Below are 18,047 nucleotides of genomic sequence, written 5' to 3' on the forward strand. Positions count from 1 at the left end.
CAGCATCAGAGAAGTTGCTGCTGTACAAGGTAAAGTTGACCACGTCACTGTATGGAGAGTGCTACGGGAAAACCAGTTGTTTCCATACCATGTACAGCGTGTGCAGGCACTATCAGCAGTTGATTGGCCTCCACGGGTACAGTTCTGCGAATGGTTCATCCAACAATGTGTCAATCCTCATTTCAGTGCAAATGTTCGCTTTACGGATGAGGCTTCATTCCAACGTGATCAAATTGTAAATTTTCACAATCAACATGTGTGGGCTGACGAGAATCCGCATGCAATTGTGCAATCACGTCATCAACACAGATTTTCTGTGAACGTTTGGGTAGGCATTGTTGGTGATGTCTTGACTGGGCCCCATGTTCTTCCACCTAAGCTCAATGGATCACGTTCTCATGATTTCATACGGGATACTCTACCTGTGCTGCTAGAACATGTGCCTTTACAAGTACGACATAACATGCGGTTCATGCACGATGGTGCTCCAGCAAATTTCAGTCGAAATGTTTGTACGCTTCTCAACAACAAATTCGGTGAGCAATAGATTGGTAGAGGCGGACCAATTCCATGGCCTCCACGCTCTCCTGACCTCAACCCTCTTGACTTTCATTTATGGGGGCATTTGAAAGCTTTTGTCTACGCAACCCTGGTACCAAATGTAGAGACTCTTCGTGCTCGTATTGTGGTCGGCTGTGATACAATACGCCATTCTCCAGGGCTGCATCAGCGCATCAGGGATTCCATGCGACGGAGGGTGGATGCATGTATCCTCGCTAATGGAGGACATTTTGAACATTTCCTGAAACAACGTGTTTGAAGTCATGCTGATACGTTCTGTTGCTGTGTGTTTCCATTCCATGATTAATGTGATTTGAAGAGAAGTAATAAAATGAGCTCTAACATGGAAAGTAAGTGTTTCCGGACACATGTCTACATAAGATATTTTCTTTCTTTGTGTGTGAGGAATGTTTCCTGAAAGTTTGGTCGTACCTTTTTGTAACACCCTGTATATAACCACTCATTTCATGAAAGATCCATACCAAAATACTGGAAAGTCACACAGCTCATACCAGTACCCAAGCAAGGTGAGAAATCTGCTGAATTGCAGACCCATAGCACTAACATTCATTTGCATTAGGATTTTGGAACATATACTGAGTCTGAACATTATGAAATATCTCAAAGGTAACAGTCTATTGGCACACAGACAGCACAGATTCATAAAGTGTCATTCTTGTGAGAGACAACTAGTTCGTTAATTGGACAAAGTAATGAGTGTTATTGACAGGGTATCTCAAATTGACGGCATATTTCTAGATATCCAAAAGACTTTTGAAACCATTTCTCACTAGAGATTTCTAATCAAATTGCGTGCCTATAGAGTATTACTTCAGCTATGCGATTGGATCTGAGATTTTCTCTCAGAAAGGTCATAGTAATCAATGGAAAATCGAGTAAAACAGAAGTGATATCCAATGTTCCCCAAGTGACTGTTTAGGCCCTCTGCTGTTACTAATCTTCATAAATGATTTAGGAGATAATCTGAACAGTCCTCTTACATTGGCATGCAACGCAACGGTCACTGACACTATAAATGCACATTTACCACTGATGGAGATAGTAAAGAACTAGGAAGACTGTAAACATAGTACAAAATTCGTAAGTCCTATACATTAGACTAAATATATTTCTTGTTTCATACAACCACAGATCCACCAACAACACAGCCAAAGGTGAAAGAGTAAATAGTTACAGAAGTGCAAATTTGTAATCTAACATTTACACACTTGGACATTAATTCTTTCATGCAATACCTAAAACTATTCAGGTGACACATAAAAATCCTAGGACCAGCGCAAGATTGAAACAGAGCCCTTTGGAAACATAGGCTGGCACTTTGCCACTGATCACCTGTTATGTCATGACATCTTAATTAATGTAAAAGGTATTGTAATTTTGACAGTTTACAGAATATACCAATAGCCTGTAATTTACCGTATTACTGTATTAGAAACATTTAAACTTCCAAACTGTAGTTTTACAAAATATTATTTGTAGTGAGAAGGTTAAGAAGTAACCTGCACATTACCTTTTCTAAAATTTTCAAGGAGTCTGGCAAAGGCGAAACTGAATGGAAGTTTGATGGTTTTTATTTATTTTGATACCTTTCTTTTACAGCGATTTAACCTCAGCATATTTCAGCCAGCAGTGAAATTTTCCAGTGATAGAAAGATATGTAATGATGCGGGCCCAGGCCAGGCCCTGTTGCTGTATTCCAGGTGCTTGCTGTCATGCATTGGCTCAATGTTATACTGTGTAAACAGTTTTGAAGCCACAGGCTACCATTGGGCTGGAGGTCAGCTGACTCTGCTCACATTTATGAGAGCTGAGGGGCCATCGCCTGACACAGTGTTGTGAGGCAGTTGGAATGTCCAACTAAACAAGGTTAATCCCTGCAGAGCCACGTGGGTGAGAGATTGCTCCCTGCACAGCCATGTGGGCCAGAAGTGCTGACACCGGCACAGCTACACGAGTTCGCCCCACACAGATGTTCATTGCTCCCCGTCTGATGCCCGTCTCCTGTGGGTGCACATTCACTACGCGTGTCTAACAAGAAAGTCAAAAAACTGTATCAAACACCACTGTCTGCCTGCCTTTTCTACACCTGCGTCCCAAATCTACCAGAGAACCCCATGCTCACACTGACCGACATCCTTTAGAACTGGTTAGTCACACAGATCGGTATGTTGATAAAAACAGGAGAATACTCATCAATTAGCTTTGTTGAAATTTTATCACAGAAATTATAACCTTTGATTTAAAAGATTTTATGGTACACTTTATGCTTCTCATGATGTACTGAATGAGAGAGAGAGAGAGAGAGAGAGAGAGAGAGAGAGAGAGAGAGAGAGAGAGAGAGAGAGAGAGAGAGAGAGAGAGAGGTCCAGGAACACATTATTCATCAACAGCATAAATGGCAAACAGCTAGCTAAAGTTTGCAGACTAAATGAGGAGAAATTTTATTTTGACTGCTTACCACTGACTGAACTGCTGCCTCACTTGAATCTGGTGCACAAGCTTCCCCTGTGTCACATACAATAACTTCCTGTTCATTTTCTGGGCACGTATCATCAAACTGGGGCAAATGGTTGCTCACCTACAGACATTGGATAGGATATTATTTATTTATTAAAGTTCAAATTTAAATAGTTTAAAGAGAAATTCAAACAACTAATGTTACCTGGATATGGCTGACGCTGATGGGCGACTCTGATACTTTGCTCCATTTATAAAAATAGATTAAACTTAGTTCACTAATTTAAATAAGGATACAATTTTTTTGTGAAAAACTAAACTTATCTGCTTGGAATACACTGATTGGGATAGTAATTGACAAGCAGCAATTAATGCAAAATGCAGATGTCATACAATATTCACGACCACAATATCACTCTTTAAACTCATGAAAAAACAAGAACAACACATGAATTATTTAACTACAGCAATATAATGAAACTAATGGGACAAATTAGATGACAATAAGAGTAACAACACTGCTCCAAAATAAACATTAATATAAAACCTAAGCACATGAAGTTCTTCACATTCAAGACAACCAAAAAATATAAAAATGAAAACCATTGGTTTTGTAAATTTTGCTTGACCTAAACAGCTCAAACTGAGACCATGATACCAGTAACCCACACACAACTTGAAAAGCCAGATCGGTACAGCAAATTTTCCTTTATACCTAAATAGCTAAAATAAGTTCTTCAATACCAGGAATCCACACACAGCTTGAAAACTCTGCATTACAAATTTACTTTGACATATATAGCGTAATATGAAGCTTTTGATACAAGGAACCCACATACAAATTGAAAATACCAGTACCGCAAATTTCTTTATCTATGTAACTCCTACTACGCCTCCAATATCACAAACTAATACACAACTCCAAAATCCAAAATCACAACTTTTTGCTCAATCTATACAGCAGCTACAATGATACTAGCTTACCAAAAATCAACACACTCAAACAGTCAAATCCATAGTCCAAACCTTCAGTTACCCTCTACGTCTAAACCAAAGTGTACAGTTCAACAAATCAAAACTCGCTCATGTAACTAACATCAGAAATGTAACCTACCCAATGATGGTAAACAAATATCTGTGACAGCTACCAACCACAATCTAACACATCTACCAGACACTAACAAGAAAACCCCAAGACCCATGAAAATTTGCATAATCAATTCCAATATTCACCAACAACTATAGCCTAACCATAAACACACATATCACATATGCTACTATAAAAACAAATAAAACCACAAAAAAAAAACCACTTCCCAACAAAAGCCACATAAATTTAGACTGATCAACCACACACACACTACCACACACAACCTCAAAAACAATGTACTCCACTATCAGTCCAAGCAGCTGTAGAAGCTTGATCATAGAAAATGTGTTTGCCTGTTGTAACGTGCAACAACCTATTTATAAATTTCTGTCACATCAAAAACAGACAAAAAAAATGCATAATCAAAGTAACTCACTAACAGACCACCACAAACTCTTACAATAATACCCTGACACAGTCACCGCACAATGTAACATGACTCTTAATATAGGCTACACTGGACTCATACTCGGAAGAATGACAGTTCAAACCCATTTCTGACCATCCTGATTTTGGTTTCCCATGATTTCTCTAAATCACTTCAGCTTCTCTGTGATGGTTTCTTTGAAAGGGCATGGCAGACTTACTTCCTTAATGCGATGGGACCAATGACCTCACTCTTGGGTCCCCTCTCTCCAAATCAACCAACCAACTCACTCTTAATTTACCTTACAAAGAATTTCAAACATAAATATCCACAACTTGAATGCATCACATTACAAGACACCATCTACAAATACAACCCGACTCAGAAACACTTTGTCACCATGACTTCACACAACACAACACACTGAATCATGGGTCAAAGCAGATGGATAGAATCAAAACTTTCGCTTGAGTCCTTTTAACGTAGAGTCTACTCCAATTTTATGTTTGGCTGACGCTACAAAACCCTACGAGACAACTGATTTGTTGCTCACTTGTATCGCTGCGTATCCATCAGTTTATGAAATAGAACCATGTGGTCGTTTTATACAAAAATTAAACATTGTAGTCATAATCGTTTTTATTTTTCACAGTGCAGTTCAAAGGAAGGTTTTATCTTCAGGGCACACACTTTCTATTGCTTCATGTTGTTAAAAATGAATGGTGGCCAAATCTATGAACATTATCCTGTGATCATTCATGTAGTGGGCCACCATTTTTTGTACGAATATGAAGCATGTTTTGCCACATATGAACATACAACTGTTTGTAGCATGTCTTAAAGACTACACATATGATATAACAATATTTACAGTGTGCCACTGAAGACTTAGCCTGATACTGGTTCAGCATAGGCCTTTTTAAAAAACAGGCAAAACTCATGAAACAAGTTTCATTACTAATTTTAAAATAAAGTAAAATAAAACAACACAGTATACACAGCCATCCCAAAGGCCACTACAGTGCTGCTATATCCACTGTGATTTTGCAGTTTCGAGTTGTCAGTGACTAAAAAGAAGTCCATGCTGCCCACAAGTCACCTAACTTTCAACAATTTCTTTATTTCCTGCAGCACCCAGTGAAAGTGCTACAGTGCAGTGGACTCATCAGCAGAAATAGTGCTGTTTTTGGTAAAGTGAAGTGCTACTACCATCCAAGGATGTGTTTAAATGATTTTCATGAGTTAACAAGTACAGAGGAACCACTCTGCCTAAAGCAATTCACCCCTGGAATTATCTGAAAATTAACCTCATAAACGGAAATAAACATGTTGTTCAAAAATGGTTCAAATGGCTCTGAGCACTATAGGACTCAACATCTTAGGTCAACAGTCCCCTAGAACTTATAACTACTTAAATCTAACTAACCTAAGGACGTCACACACATCCATGCCCACGTCAGGATTCGAACCTGCGACTGTAGCAAAACATGTTGTTATGATGTACAGTATAGTAAATAAAACAAGTTACAATGAGCGTAAATTTAAACAGATCTTATAATAAATAACAGGATACAGAATAAAATAAACATACTTACTTCCATAAGCCCTCTTATTCTTAATTCTTCTGCTACTTTCAAAACTGAACTGAAGCGCTCAGCAGTCACACTTAATTCTCCTCTGTAAACGAATTCTATGACTGACTGTATGTCTTCCACACACATTTCGCTGAGGATTATGATAGGATGGGCATCTTCCACTCCTGAGAGAAGCTCCTAATAAACAACAGTACAATTCAGTGAGTTTTCACGGTCAACGAACTTATATGTGGACCTAATGTAGGGACTAATATCTTACATGGAAATATGGGCTGCAGGCCGAAAGAACAATCCTGTGCGCATATATCTTCTGCCCTTCAGCACACAATGTGACATCAACCAGTGATTGAGCTTGCAGTAAATGTAAGAACACTTCTGCCAGATGATCTTGATAATTGTTCCACTTTAGGCAATAATGTTCTGGTTTCGCGCACATTTTCGAAATTATTGTGGCATTCGCTGCATTGTAAACACCATTGCATCTAAATTGACATTCACCAAGTCACGTTTCTCAAACATTGATCTTAAGATGTGCTATTAAGTGGTGTTGGTAATATTTTCTTTGAGAAAAAAAACATATTTTGGTAAATCTGTCGCTATGTGACAAACAAGCAGGCCCCGGTATATAAGCCGGTTTAACTCTTGTCACTGTGTGGAAAGACAAGAGTGGGAAGGGAGTTGAATTAAGGTAGTTGGCTCATATTACGCCTTTATGAACTTAGCCGACAATCACAGATCCGGAATGTATTCAAATGTGAAGAGTGATAGGAAATATACACTGACAATAAACATTTTCCAAATAACTCAGACCACCCTTTGGCAAAAGCTTGTAATTCGGAGCTTAAACTCATGTGTCTTCAGTTGCTCGTCCATTTTACAACACTTTTTTTATTTTCCAGAAGCGATGTAGCCGTATGTTTATTTACTTATCGATTCAAAAAGCGAATACACATATCTCACGTCCCTAAACACAAATATTTATTTATAAATCGCGCTGAAACTCAATAAACTATAGGAACGATGGTTAAAATAATTACTTCAAAGATGGTCGACACGTTTTGCAAGAAGGAACGACCATGATTTGAACCGTCTGTGGAAGTAAGTTCCGTTGTTTCACAATTGTAATTTGAAAGAATAAAGACGTGATTGCAGTGACATAAGCATGTTTGATCACACTGCTCGACAAAACGAGACTGGCACATAACGACAGAAATTTTGTGTTATGATACTGTGTTAGTTTCTTAAAATGTGGTGTAAGGACTCTGGAATTGAGGAGAAACCGTTTCTTTGTTTTACATTGGATTTCTGTAAAGGACGCTTATCGTGCTACTGAGAGATTAGTTAATGTACCACGTATATACAAAAAAAATTAAAAAATACTCTCGAAGTCCTTGTCATGCATTATCGAATGCTATGGCGGTGGTGTATGTGTGTGACTGAAGCATTATCAAACTGTTTCATGCGGTTGGTTACATTACTCGCCCAATTCTTGTTATTATTCTGGTACTATTTTTCCCTTTGGTATTGGGTCACCGTTACACTGCTATACTATTTCTCATTTCTTATTAAAGGTCAGTAAGAGCTTCTCATAACCAGTCTCCGCGCTCTGATTCGTTCAGTTAGACACACACGAGATAATCAGCCGAGAAATGTAGAACAGCACGAATGGTTGTTTCCCCTTTGAGTGCTTTATTCAGACTTGTCGTTCTGCATTATAATGTATATGGTGTTAACATTTATTGGCAAACATTTGCAGTAAAGTTTTGGTCAACTACAGCTTATCTTCGTCTGCTAAAGAGATGCAATGTAGTCAAGCAATAACTTTTTATTTTTTCTCAAACTCCAACACCAATCAACTCAAAACGCAAGTCAATTCAAAGAATACTAATAAAAATCAAAGAGTAAAGCAGATCGCCTGTGCGCTCGTCGCCGCAGAATAATGTTGTTTTTCTTGTGCATTCATAGGTGTTCTTCCGGCGACTCCCACAAAGTTACTGTAATGTTCGGTTCAAGAGTAATTGTTAAACATGTGAACAGGCCGTAATTATAGCTAACACTGAAAAAGTGTTCAAGCACTTTCTGTAATTTTATTTCGCGGGGCGGTGGAGGGTGGGGGGTCGAAAGTTGCTTCTGGTTTCGTATGTGTTGAGTTGCGCGAAAAGGGAACGGAACGAAGACATAAAGATGGTCCAGCAATTTCAGTAACCATTAACTCCATTATCAAAGAGAGATTTGAAAGTGCAGGTATTTCTCTAGGCTGTCAAATAACCAGGCTTCTAGATCTACATACATACTCCGCAATCCACTATACGGTGCGTGGCAGAGGGTACCTTGTACCACAACTAGCATCTTCTCTCCCTGTTCCACTCCCATACAGAACGAGGGAAAAATGACTGCCTATATGCCTCTGTACGAGCCCTAATCTCTCTTCTCTTATCTTTGTGGTCTTTCTGTAAGTTGGCGGCTGTAAAATTGTACTGCAGTCAGCCTCAAATGCTGGTTCTCTAAATTTCCTCAGCAGCGATTCACGAAAACAATGCCTCCTTTCCTCCAGAGACTCCCACCCGAGTTCTTGAAGCATTTCCTAACACTTGCGTGATGATCAAACCTACCAGTAACAAATCTAGCAGCCCGCCTCTGAATTGCTTCTATGTCCTCGCTCAATCCAACCTGATAGGGGTCCCAAACGCTTGAGCAGTACTCAAGAATAGGTTGTATTAGTGTTTTGTAAGCGTTCTCCTTTACAGATGAACCACATCATCCCAAAATTCTACCAATGAACCGAAGATGACTATCCGCCTCCCCCACAATTGCCATTACATGCTTGCCCCACTTCACATCGCTATGCAATGTTATGCCCAAATATTTAATCGACGTGACTGTGTCAAGTGTTACACTACTAATGGAGTATTCAAACATTACAGGATTCTTTTTCCTATTCACCTGTTTAATTTACATTTATCTATATTTAGAGTTAGCTGCCATTCTTTACACCAATCACAAATTCTGTCCAAGTCATCTTGTATCCTCCTACAGTCACTTCTACCATGTAGTTACAAATGAAGCAGTAGTATCTTTACCACTCTATATATGTTTTAGGAAATCGTTTTTACTTGCCCTGTAAAATTAAACAGAATGGAATTTTGAGTTTTTCATTGCCTACCATTGATTATAAAAATCACTGACAGGAGTCTCGAAGGCTTCCAACCAGAGACTCTGAAGAATGATTGTATGAAATCTTTGGCTGCCTTCCCACCCAAGGCTTATCAGTTTGGATGGCCTACAATAATCCGAGATACTTGCTACATAAGCGTATGGCCAAATTGCCCTACCTGCTTAGGTAGTCTTGTGTGAGGAGGCGACCCTGGCAGTTTTTAGATTCAAGTTGTACAGGTGAAAATAAATTATGTCTGTACTGAGATACCTGATCTGAATTAGTCAGTATATTTGCTTGAATATTTTTATTAGTGTTTATTTGTTAGGGCATCAGTGTGAAAAAATGGCTTAAATTTAGGAAATAAAGATAACAGGGTCCGATTAGTTGAGATGCTGACTCATCAATACACACACACAAACAAGTCTGAGAATGTTGCTTGTTTTCAGAACAGTCCTCCTTCAGAGTATGGAGCGGTACAGCTACATTCTCCCATCCTGCTGATTCGACTACATTGTGCTGCCACTGCAGCTTGGTTTCAATGAAAGAATCAAACTGATTCGGTCTTTTATAGTGAATGTGACTATATTGTGACATTTATCTGACATCACTGTGTGATGCATGCATTAGTTACTTTATATGGCCGTCATTAAGATCAGGGACTTTCAGTGCAGTCTCAGTAGGTCAGGCTTGAGAATGAACCAGTTGGTGCAAAACTATTTGCCGAAATATATTCACTGCAACTTTGACAGATTGGTAATAAATGCATCATGTAATTGTTTCAGTTTATTGAACTCTAGGCTCAGATGAGATAGTATTTATGGGAAAAATTAATACTTTAAAATTGCAGTTCTCCAAATATAGCCAGCATAAAATTTAATTTTAGATATAAGAGCAAAGAGAAAAAAACATGATTCATATGGTTAATACTCTGAAACCATTGAACTATTACTGTCTCAAAAAAAGGCTACCAGACTGAATACATGTCTTGATAACATAACTAGTGATGTGCACAGAGACTGATGTTACAGAATTAGGAATACTAGATGATGCAGGAATGTGGCTTAAAATGGAAAGTTCAGCTCTCAAAACTACAGAAAGACAAGTGACACATAGACTTCTACAATAAAACAATGTAAACAATATTATAGACCAGTTAAAGGAAATGAATTGTTCTCATATGGTGGGTAGTAATAAAATGATTGGTAAATGCTTTTCTGTTTTCCTAACAGAGTTTAATTACAGAGTAGAAAAGATGTGCCATGCTGTAACCAAAAAACATAGTGCTAATGAAGCAGATATGCATCATCATATCAACAACTGCTACACTCCACAACTTAAGAAACTCAGGATACTAGGCATATTTCTCAGTCCAAAAGGGCAAGTATCATAAATTTGATTGGAACATGGAAAGCTATGTAAATATGAGAAACTCTACAGATCCAAAATTTAAAAAAATGCCAAGTGGAATAGAAATGATGAGATTATTTTAAATTCAAAAAATAAATTTAAATCAGCCTGGAGTGTCATTAAAAGTGAAATTAATGTCAGTAAAGAAAACAGTATAACTGTTGACTGTGATATGCTCAATGAATATTTTGATAATAGTGTCAGCATCAAAACTCCACTCAGTAATTCCATCTTCAACACAGAAACCCTGCTCAGTCATGCAAAACAAGTAAGAAATTTGCTTGTACCCTAATCACTTTTAAATGACATTCACAATCGATATATAAACTAAGCAATTCCAAAACAGAAGACTGTTTTCGACTTGGTAATTTCATCATAAAGTGTATAGCAAAATATATCTAAACGCCAGTTCTCTCACAGTCTGAAGCAATTTTCACAGAATATCCTAAGTTCAGGTTCATTACCTGTGTATAGAGAGGCGATCAAAATCTCCCAAATAACTACAGACCTATTTCAGTAGTACAAATCATATCCAGAGTAACAGAATATTGTATGCACCAACAGATATACAGGTTTTTTGAAGCTACAAAATTTTAAATTAACAGTAATTGAGCTTCAGATCTGACCTATCAACTGTAAAGGCAATTGAACTTTTGATGAATAATATTTATGAAGAGTATGAAAGAAGGCTATCTATGTCTGGAATGCTCATTGATTTAAGCAAAGCATTTGATTCAGTGTTGCATGACATAATCATCAATGGAAACTCCCATGTATACAACATAAGGGAAAGATAGATGGCTACTTACTGTAAAGATGACACATTAAATTGCAGCAGGCGTAGTTAAAAGACACTTGCAGATTAGCTTTCGGCCACAACCTTCACTAGAAAAAGACAGAGAAACACATGCCATTCATTCGAACAAGCAAGCACACCACCCACCACACACACACACACACACACACACACACACACACACACACACACACACACACACACACACACACACATTACTACCAACTCCTGCAGTTCTGACTAGAGTGACAGTCTGGTCAAAGCTGCCGGAGTATGTGTGAGGCATACTTGCTTGTGTGAATGAATAGTGTGTGTTTCTCTTTCTTTTTCTGATGAAGGCTGTGTCCAAAAGATAATGTGTGTGTGTCTTTTTAACTGTGCCTTTTTGCATTTTAATGCGTGTCTTTATGTTAAATAGTAATCCATCCCTTCCTCACATTTTTATAGTAATCAAAGAGCTATAATACTATGGGATTGAAGATAAAACACCCAGTCTATTCAAATCTTATTTAAGTAATAGGTTACACCTTGCATATGCAAATAAGCAGAGATAAGCAATACTCCTAATACAAAGGGGAATACCACGAGGTTTTGTTGTTGGGCCTTTCCTGTTTTTTGTTCACATTAATGACTTTCCAACTTGTGTACGATGTAAAAATATACTATATCCTGATGACATGACACTAATCACCACAATTGAGAAATTACAGAATTTTTTAGCTAGCAATAGAGAAATTATGCAAATGACTAGTCACTGGTATTAGCCCAATCAGCTGAGCGTAAATCATACAAAAACAAATTAAATAATTTTTAATGTAAAGATAACTAAAAATGAAAATAAAACAGTAAAACTACTTTGGACTGTTCATTGAACCAACACTTGTCTTTGGGAAGGAATTCCTAAGTATCTGTGCAGCAAACTGGATAAATTAAGGAACTAGAATACTGCTCTGGGGCAGTTCCCCAGGAGTTAAATATTTTTTCAGATGGCAGAAGATGAAAGATGTTGGATTACCATTCAGAGAGTCATGCAGAAACCACTTTAAATGTCCCAGAGAGAGAGAGAGAGAGAGAGAGAGAGAGAGAGTGTGTGTGTGTGTGTGTGTGTGTGTGTGTGTGTTTTCTAGAGAAAATCTGGAAAAATTCAATATGAGATGTAATGTGCATGTACACAGTACCAGAAACAGTCACCTGTTCGTTATGCCTTCCTCAAGACTTACTACTGTCCATAATAACTGTAAACACTTGAACATAAAATTTTTCAGTAAGCTTGTACAGTATCATTACATAAATATTAAAACATTTTACAAACTTGGCTAAAGAATTCGTAGAAACTAATGATTATGATTTATGTTTTTCCTAAGTGGTGAAGAAAATCTTTTAGTTCTTAAGTAAGCTAGTTATTTTCAGTGTATAACTGATCATTGTATAAAACTTGACCTCATTGCAAACTTTAGTGAAGCCAATTTTATGAAAGAAATACTAAAAGTTGAATAATATATTATATCGTATTGAGAGTGATTAAGATGATGGCATCCAGTCAAGTATTGAAGATACTCATCCAGTAACTGTTGAAATCCTCAAAGTCCTTCCCTATAGTAAATGTGCTATGTCAAGCCATGACATTCTAAAGAAAATGCAGAAGGGCATCGGGAAGAATAGTAGCATGTAGCAACCAACAAAATGTTCAATGTGGCAGAGGCTGTACCCTTTAAGCATTTTGGATGGAGAAGCCAGCCTGTGTGATATGCAGTCTTGTGGTCTTGCTTGGAGGAACAGGAAACTGTACAGCTATCAGAGCTTATGGAATTCTTATTGTTTTCTGTAATGAACCCAGTTTTCATATCGGTCCAATCAATACAGGTGTCCACAGGGAATACTTCTGCACGGGCAGTGTTTTCTGTGAACTGTAGTGGCAGATAATGAGACTTGAATAAAAACTCGTGAGTCCAAGTTAATATTCTGACTCATCACAATAAGGTATCTTCACTCACATTCTCAGCATCTTCCTATCATAATAGAGAAATCTGTGAACACAACACAAAAAAAGAATTGTATGAATTCATAAGTCAGTGACTGCCAAGTTCCTTTGAAGCCAGATAGAGAAGATTCTGCCACAGAGAATGTAGTATTGTTAGAAGGCCTATGTAGTCCCTCTCCCTTTGCTGATCTGCTTTCTCCTATCAAACAAAATGAAAAGTTAACGGAAATACCCCATTATTAGCAAGGCTCCCATTTCTCAGTACAGTCAGAATGGATTAAAATTATACAAAGACTTATTAATTTTTTTAGTGGAAGGAAGGCTCAGATGTACATGTATCTAGGATACTTAGTTCAGAAATACTGATACCTCTGTTGCTGATATTATATGCACAGAAATACATTGACAGAAGGAAATTGCAACACCAAAAAGTAATGAATGTGGAGTAATGCAATTTTTGAATACATTTGTTTAGGTAAAATCAAACAATGGAAAATCCAGGATCGAGGATGGAATAATGGCAATATTATGAACAGGATAGGTGGCGATGTTGAGTCGCGGATGGGCACAACAAACATAATTTTAAACAAGTAAGCTTTCTGCCAAAAGGCCTTCCAAATTAGATAACATACACATACCCATTCATGCAAACACAACTCTCTCTCTTTCTCTCTCACTCACTCACATGACCACTGCTCTGGCTGCTGAGACAATTGCAAAAGTGAAATGCTCGTAAATTGGTAACTAGTGTAACTGCCAGAATGTTGAACGCAAACATGCGTGAATTGTGTCATAGACATGCCAGATGTCAGTTTGTGTAATGGAGTTCCATGCCAGTTGCACTTGGTACGTCAATATAGGGATGGTAATGCTGTTTGTGGATGTTCGATGATGTCCCATATGTCCTCAATTGGAGAAAGATCTGATAATCGAGCTGGGCAAGGGACATGTCAGTACTTTGTAGAGCATGATGGGTTACAACAGCAGTATGGGAGTGAGCATTAACCTGTTGGAAAATACCTGCTGGAATGCTGTTCACAAATGGCACACAACTGGTCAAATCATCAGGTTAACATACAAATTTGCCATCAGTGTGTGTGGAATAACCACAAGAGTGCTCCTACTGTCACAAAAAATTATGACTCAGACCATAACTCCGAAGGTAGGTCCAGTGTGTCCAGCACAATCAACTGGTACTATGGCAGAACCAGCTTTCATGAGAAAACACAACAGACCAGCACACTACCCTTCACTGAGTTCTTGCTTGATACCATTGATGTCACAGATTGCGGTGGCTTGAGTTCAGTGGAAACCACGCTACAGAGTGTCTGACTCAGAGCTGTCCTTGAAGTAACTGAATTGTAACATGCTCAGAAAGGAGAAAGGCAGCAGGATCAAACACAAAAATATGTCCAACAGAACAGACACCAGTTACATAGTTCATTTTGTTGCTGTGGTGTCAAGTGCTCCTCAAATTACTGCTGCAGATGCAGACGATGCATCAGAGCCATACACTAAACACGATGGTTTTCTGTCTCGGTAGTGACACATGGCCATCCGGAGCCCTATCTTCTTGCAATCATACATTCTTGTGGCCACTGCCACCAGCAGCCATCTACAGTGGCTGCATTTGTGTGAAGTCTTTCTACAATGTCACAGAGGGAACATCCAGCTTCTCATAGCCCTATTACACGAAATTGTCCAAATTTACTGACAATGGCATCTTTGTTACCTCAAAGGCATTGTTGACTAACATCAACTCACCACATCCAATCTCAAAGGTAACCAATACTGACAACTGTTACAGTGTTCATTTAAAGCCCACTCTTATGAAACTGGTGCGGAATTTGAATTGACACAATCTTTCAGAGCTAGAAACATTCGTACTAACTTTTGTTTATGTCACACAACTCCCTCTTGGTGTCACAATTTCTTTTTCCATCAGTGTACCTACCCCATTGATGAGTATGCAAAGGATGGAATGACTAGGTGAGCAAGTGAATTTATAACTGTGCCAGTACTGTGGTTGGTGCTGTAGTGTAAGTATCATTTTCAATATCAATATCCTCTGCATGTTGTTTATTGTGATCTTCAGTCCATAAATTGGTTTGAGCTGCCCATACTACTCTATCCTGTGCAAGCCTCTTCATCTCTGAATAACTACTGCAACTTACATCTGTCTGAATCTGCTTAGCATATTCATCTCTTGGTCTCCCTCTATGATTTTTACCCTCCATGCTTCCCTCCAGTACTAAATTGGTGATCCCTTGGTGCCTAAGAACGTGTCCTACCAACCGACCCCTTCTTGTCAGGTTGTGCCACAAATTCCTCTTCTCCCCAGTTCTTTTCAGTACCTCCTCATTAGTTACATGATCTCATCTAATCTTGAGCATTCTTCTGTAGCACCACATTTTAAAAGCTTTTAATCTCTTCTTGTCTAAAGTGTTTATCATTCATGTTTCACTTCCATACATGGCTACATTCCATACAAATTCTTTCAGAAAAGACTTCTTGACACTTAAATCTATACTTGATGTTAACAAATTTCTCTTTGTCAGAAACGCTTTCTTTGCCATTGCCAGTCTACATTTTATATCCTCTGTACTAGGACCATCATCATTTATTTTACTCCCCAAATAACAAAACTCATTTACTACTTTAAGTGTCTCATTTCCTAACCTAATACCCTCAGCATTTGACTATGTCCCACTATCCTCATTTTACTTTTGTTGGTGTTCATCTTATTTCCTCCTTTCAAGACATGGTCCATTCTGATCAGCTGGTCTTCCAGCTCATCTGCTGTCTCTGACAGAATTACAATGTCGTCGGCAAACCTCAAAGTTTTTGTTTCTTCACCTATGGATTTTAATACCTACTCCAAATTTTTCTTTTGTTTCCTTTACTACTTGCTCAATATACAGATTGAATAACATCAGGGATAGGCTACAACCCTGTCTCACTCCCTTCCGAATCATTGCATCCCTTTCATGCCCCTTGTCTCTTATGACTGCCATCTGGTTTCTGTACAGAAGGTAAATAGCCTTACACCCCATCTATTTTACCCCAGTCACCTTCAGAATCTGAAAGAGAGTATTCCAGTGAACATTTCCAAAATCTTTCTCTAAGTCTACAGGTGCTAGAAAGTAGCTTTGCCTTTCCTTAACCTATCTTCTAAGATAAGTCATGGTCAGCTTCTACCAGTTTATCCATTCATCTGTATTTTGCAAACGTGACTTATTAAACTGATAGTTCAGAAATTTTCACACCTGTCAACATCTACTCTCTTTGGGATTGAAATCTTGAGGTCAGGGTATTTTGCCTGTCTCATACATCTTGCTTACCAGATGGAAGAGTTTTGTCATGACTGGCTCTCCCAAGACTATCAGTAGTTCTAAAGGAATGTTGGGAATGTTGTCTAGTCCTTGGCCCTTGTTTCGACTTAGGTCTTTCAGTTCTCTGTCAAATTCTTCATGCAGTATCATATCTCCCATTTCATCTTCATCTATGTCCTCTTCCATTTCCATAATATTGCCCTCAAGTACATTGTCCTTGTATTGACCCTTAATATACTGCTTCTACCTTTCTGTTTTCCCTTCTTTGCTTACGATGGGTTTCCCATCTGAGCTCTTGATATTCAGACAGATTGCACAGATCGTTCTCTTTTCTCCAAAGGTCTGTTTAATTTTCCTTTAGTCAGTATCTATCGTACCCCTATTGATACATGCTTCTACATCCTTACATTTGTCTTCTAGCCATCTCTGCATAGCGACTTTGCACTTCCTGTCAATCTAATTTTTGAGTCGTTTGTAATTTCACTTGCTTCATGTATTGCATTTTTATATTTTCACCTTTTATGAATTAAATTCAATATCTCTTCTGTTACCCAAAGATTCCCATTAGCCCTCTTCTTTTTAGCTACTTGATCTTCTGCTGCCTTCACTATTTCATCTCTCAAAGCTACCCATTCTTCTTCTGCTGCATGTTATTCACCTCAGAATCATCTTACTGATTCTCAAGATAATTCCACATGCTTTTGTTTTACTCAGAGAGATAAATTTGTACAGTGGTCTGTGGGGGCCCCCTTACCATCTGCATTCTGAGTCAAATGAGTCATTGGCAGCCATCCACTGTCAGAAAACATTTTCATTCTAAAAATGGGAGAAATAATAGACTTCAGCATGGCTTGCAGGGCCAATTTCTGTCATAAATCTCTCTCTATGTTTGCCAGCTCTAGATACTGTACACCATAAAATCAATTATGTACATTCCACTGACCACTTTTCCACTTGGTTCCATGTACTGGAGGGAATTATACTCAGTAGAAGTCCACATAGGTGGTTAATGAGCAATGAAAACTTGTACAAATTTTCATGTGTCATTAATAGGTAACATCTTCATATCTAATAACTACTACCTAATATCTACATACTTAATTCCAGTAATGTCAGAAAGATTCAGCAGTTATTAATAAATTTCATTAAAGTTTTTTTCTGTACAAATGGCATTTTATGGATGTTTCCAGTAGAGGTAGTATATGACACTATTGGGAGCCGAA

General features: G+C 38.1%; 2 protein-coding genes across 6 annotated transcripts in view; one reads left to right on the plus strand and one right to left on the minus strand.

Annotated features, from left to right (window-relative positions):
• LOC126268134 (protein bric-a-brac 2-like) overlaps window positions 1-7,348 on the minus strand; it is a 129,017-nt gene extending 121,669 nt beyond the window's left edge. For 2 of the 3 annotated variants that reach the window (XR_007549096.1, XM_049973666.1), the window contains exons 1-3: window positions 6,411-6,587; window positions 6,152-6,328; window positions 3,041-3,160 (exon numbers count right to left, since the gene is read on the minus strand). Coding sequence is in view for 2 of the 3 variants with exons in the window: in XM_049973666.1 (XP_049829623.1) it covers window positions 3,041-3,160; window positions 6,152-6,328; window positions 6,411-6,587 (474 nt within the window). In the remaining variant the exon portion in view is untranslated. Of the gene's footprint in view, window positions 1-3,040; window positions 3,161-6,151; window positions 6,329-6,410 lie in introns of all 3 variants that reach the window. The other variant, XM_049973665.1, reaches the window with a different exon arrangement.
• The window catches only part of LOC126268137 (uncharacterized), a 34,524-nt gene continuing 23,672 nt past the window's right edge, over window positions 7,196-18,047 (plus strand). Inside the window, exon 1 of one of the 3 annotated variants that reach the window (XR_007549097.1) lies at window positions 7,196-7,249. Coding sequence is in view for 1 of the 3 variants with exons in the window: in XM_049973668.1 (XP_049829625.1) it covers window positions 7,548-7,722 (175 nt within the window). In the remaining 2 variants the exon portion in view is untranslated. Of the gene's footprint in view, window positions 7,250-7,547; window positions 7,723-18,047 lie in introns of those variants that run through there. The other 2 variants (XM_049973668.1, XR_007549098.1) reach the window with 2 other exon arrangements.

The sequence above is a fragment of the Schistocerca gregaria genome, chromosome 4 (assembly GCF_023897955.1).
Source record: "Schistocerca gregaria isolate iqSchGreg1 chromosome 4, iqSchGreg1.2, whole genome shotgun sequence".
In the NCBI taxonomy this organism is placed as follows: domain Eukaryota; kingdom Metazoa; phylum Arthropoda; class Insecta; order Orthoptera; family Acrididae; genus Schistocerca; species Schistocerca gregaria.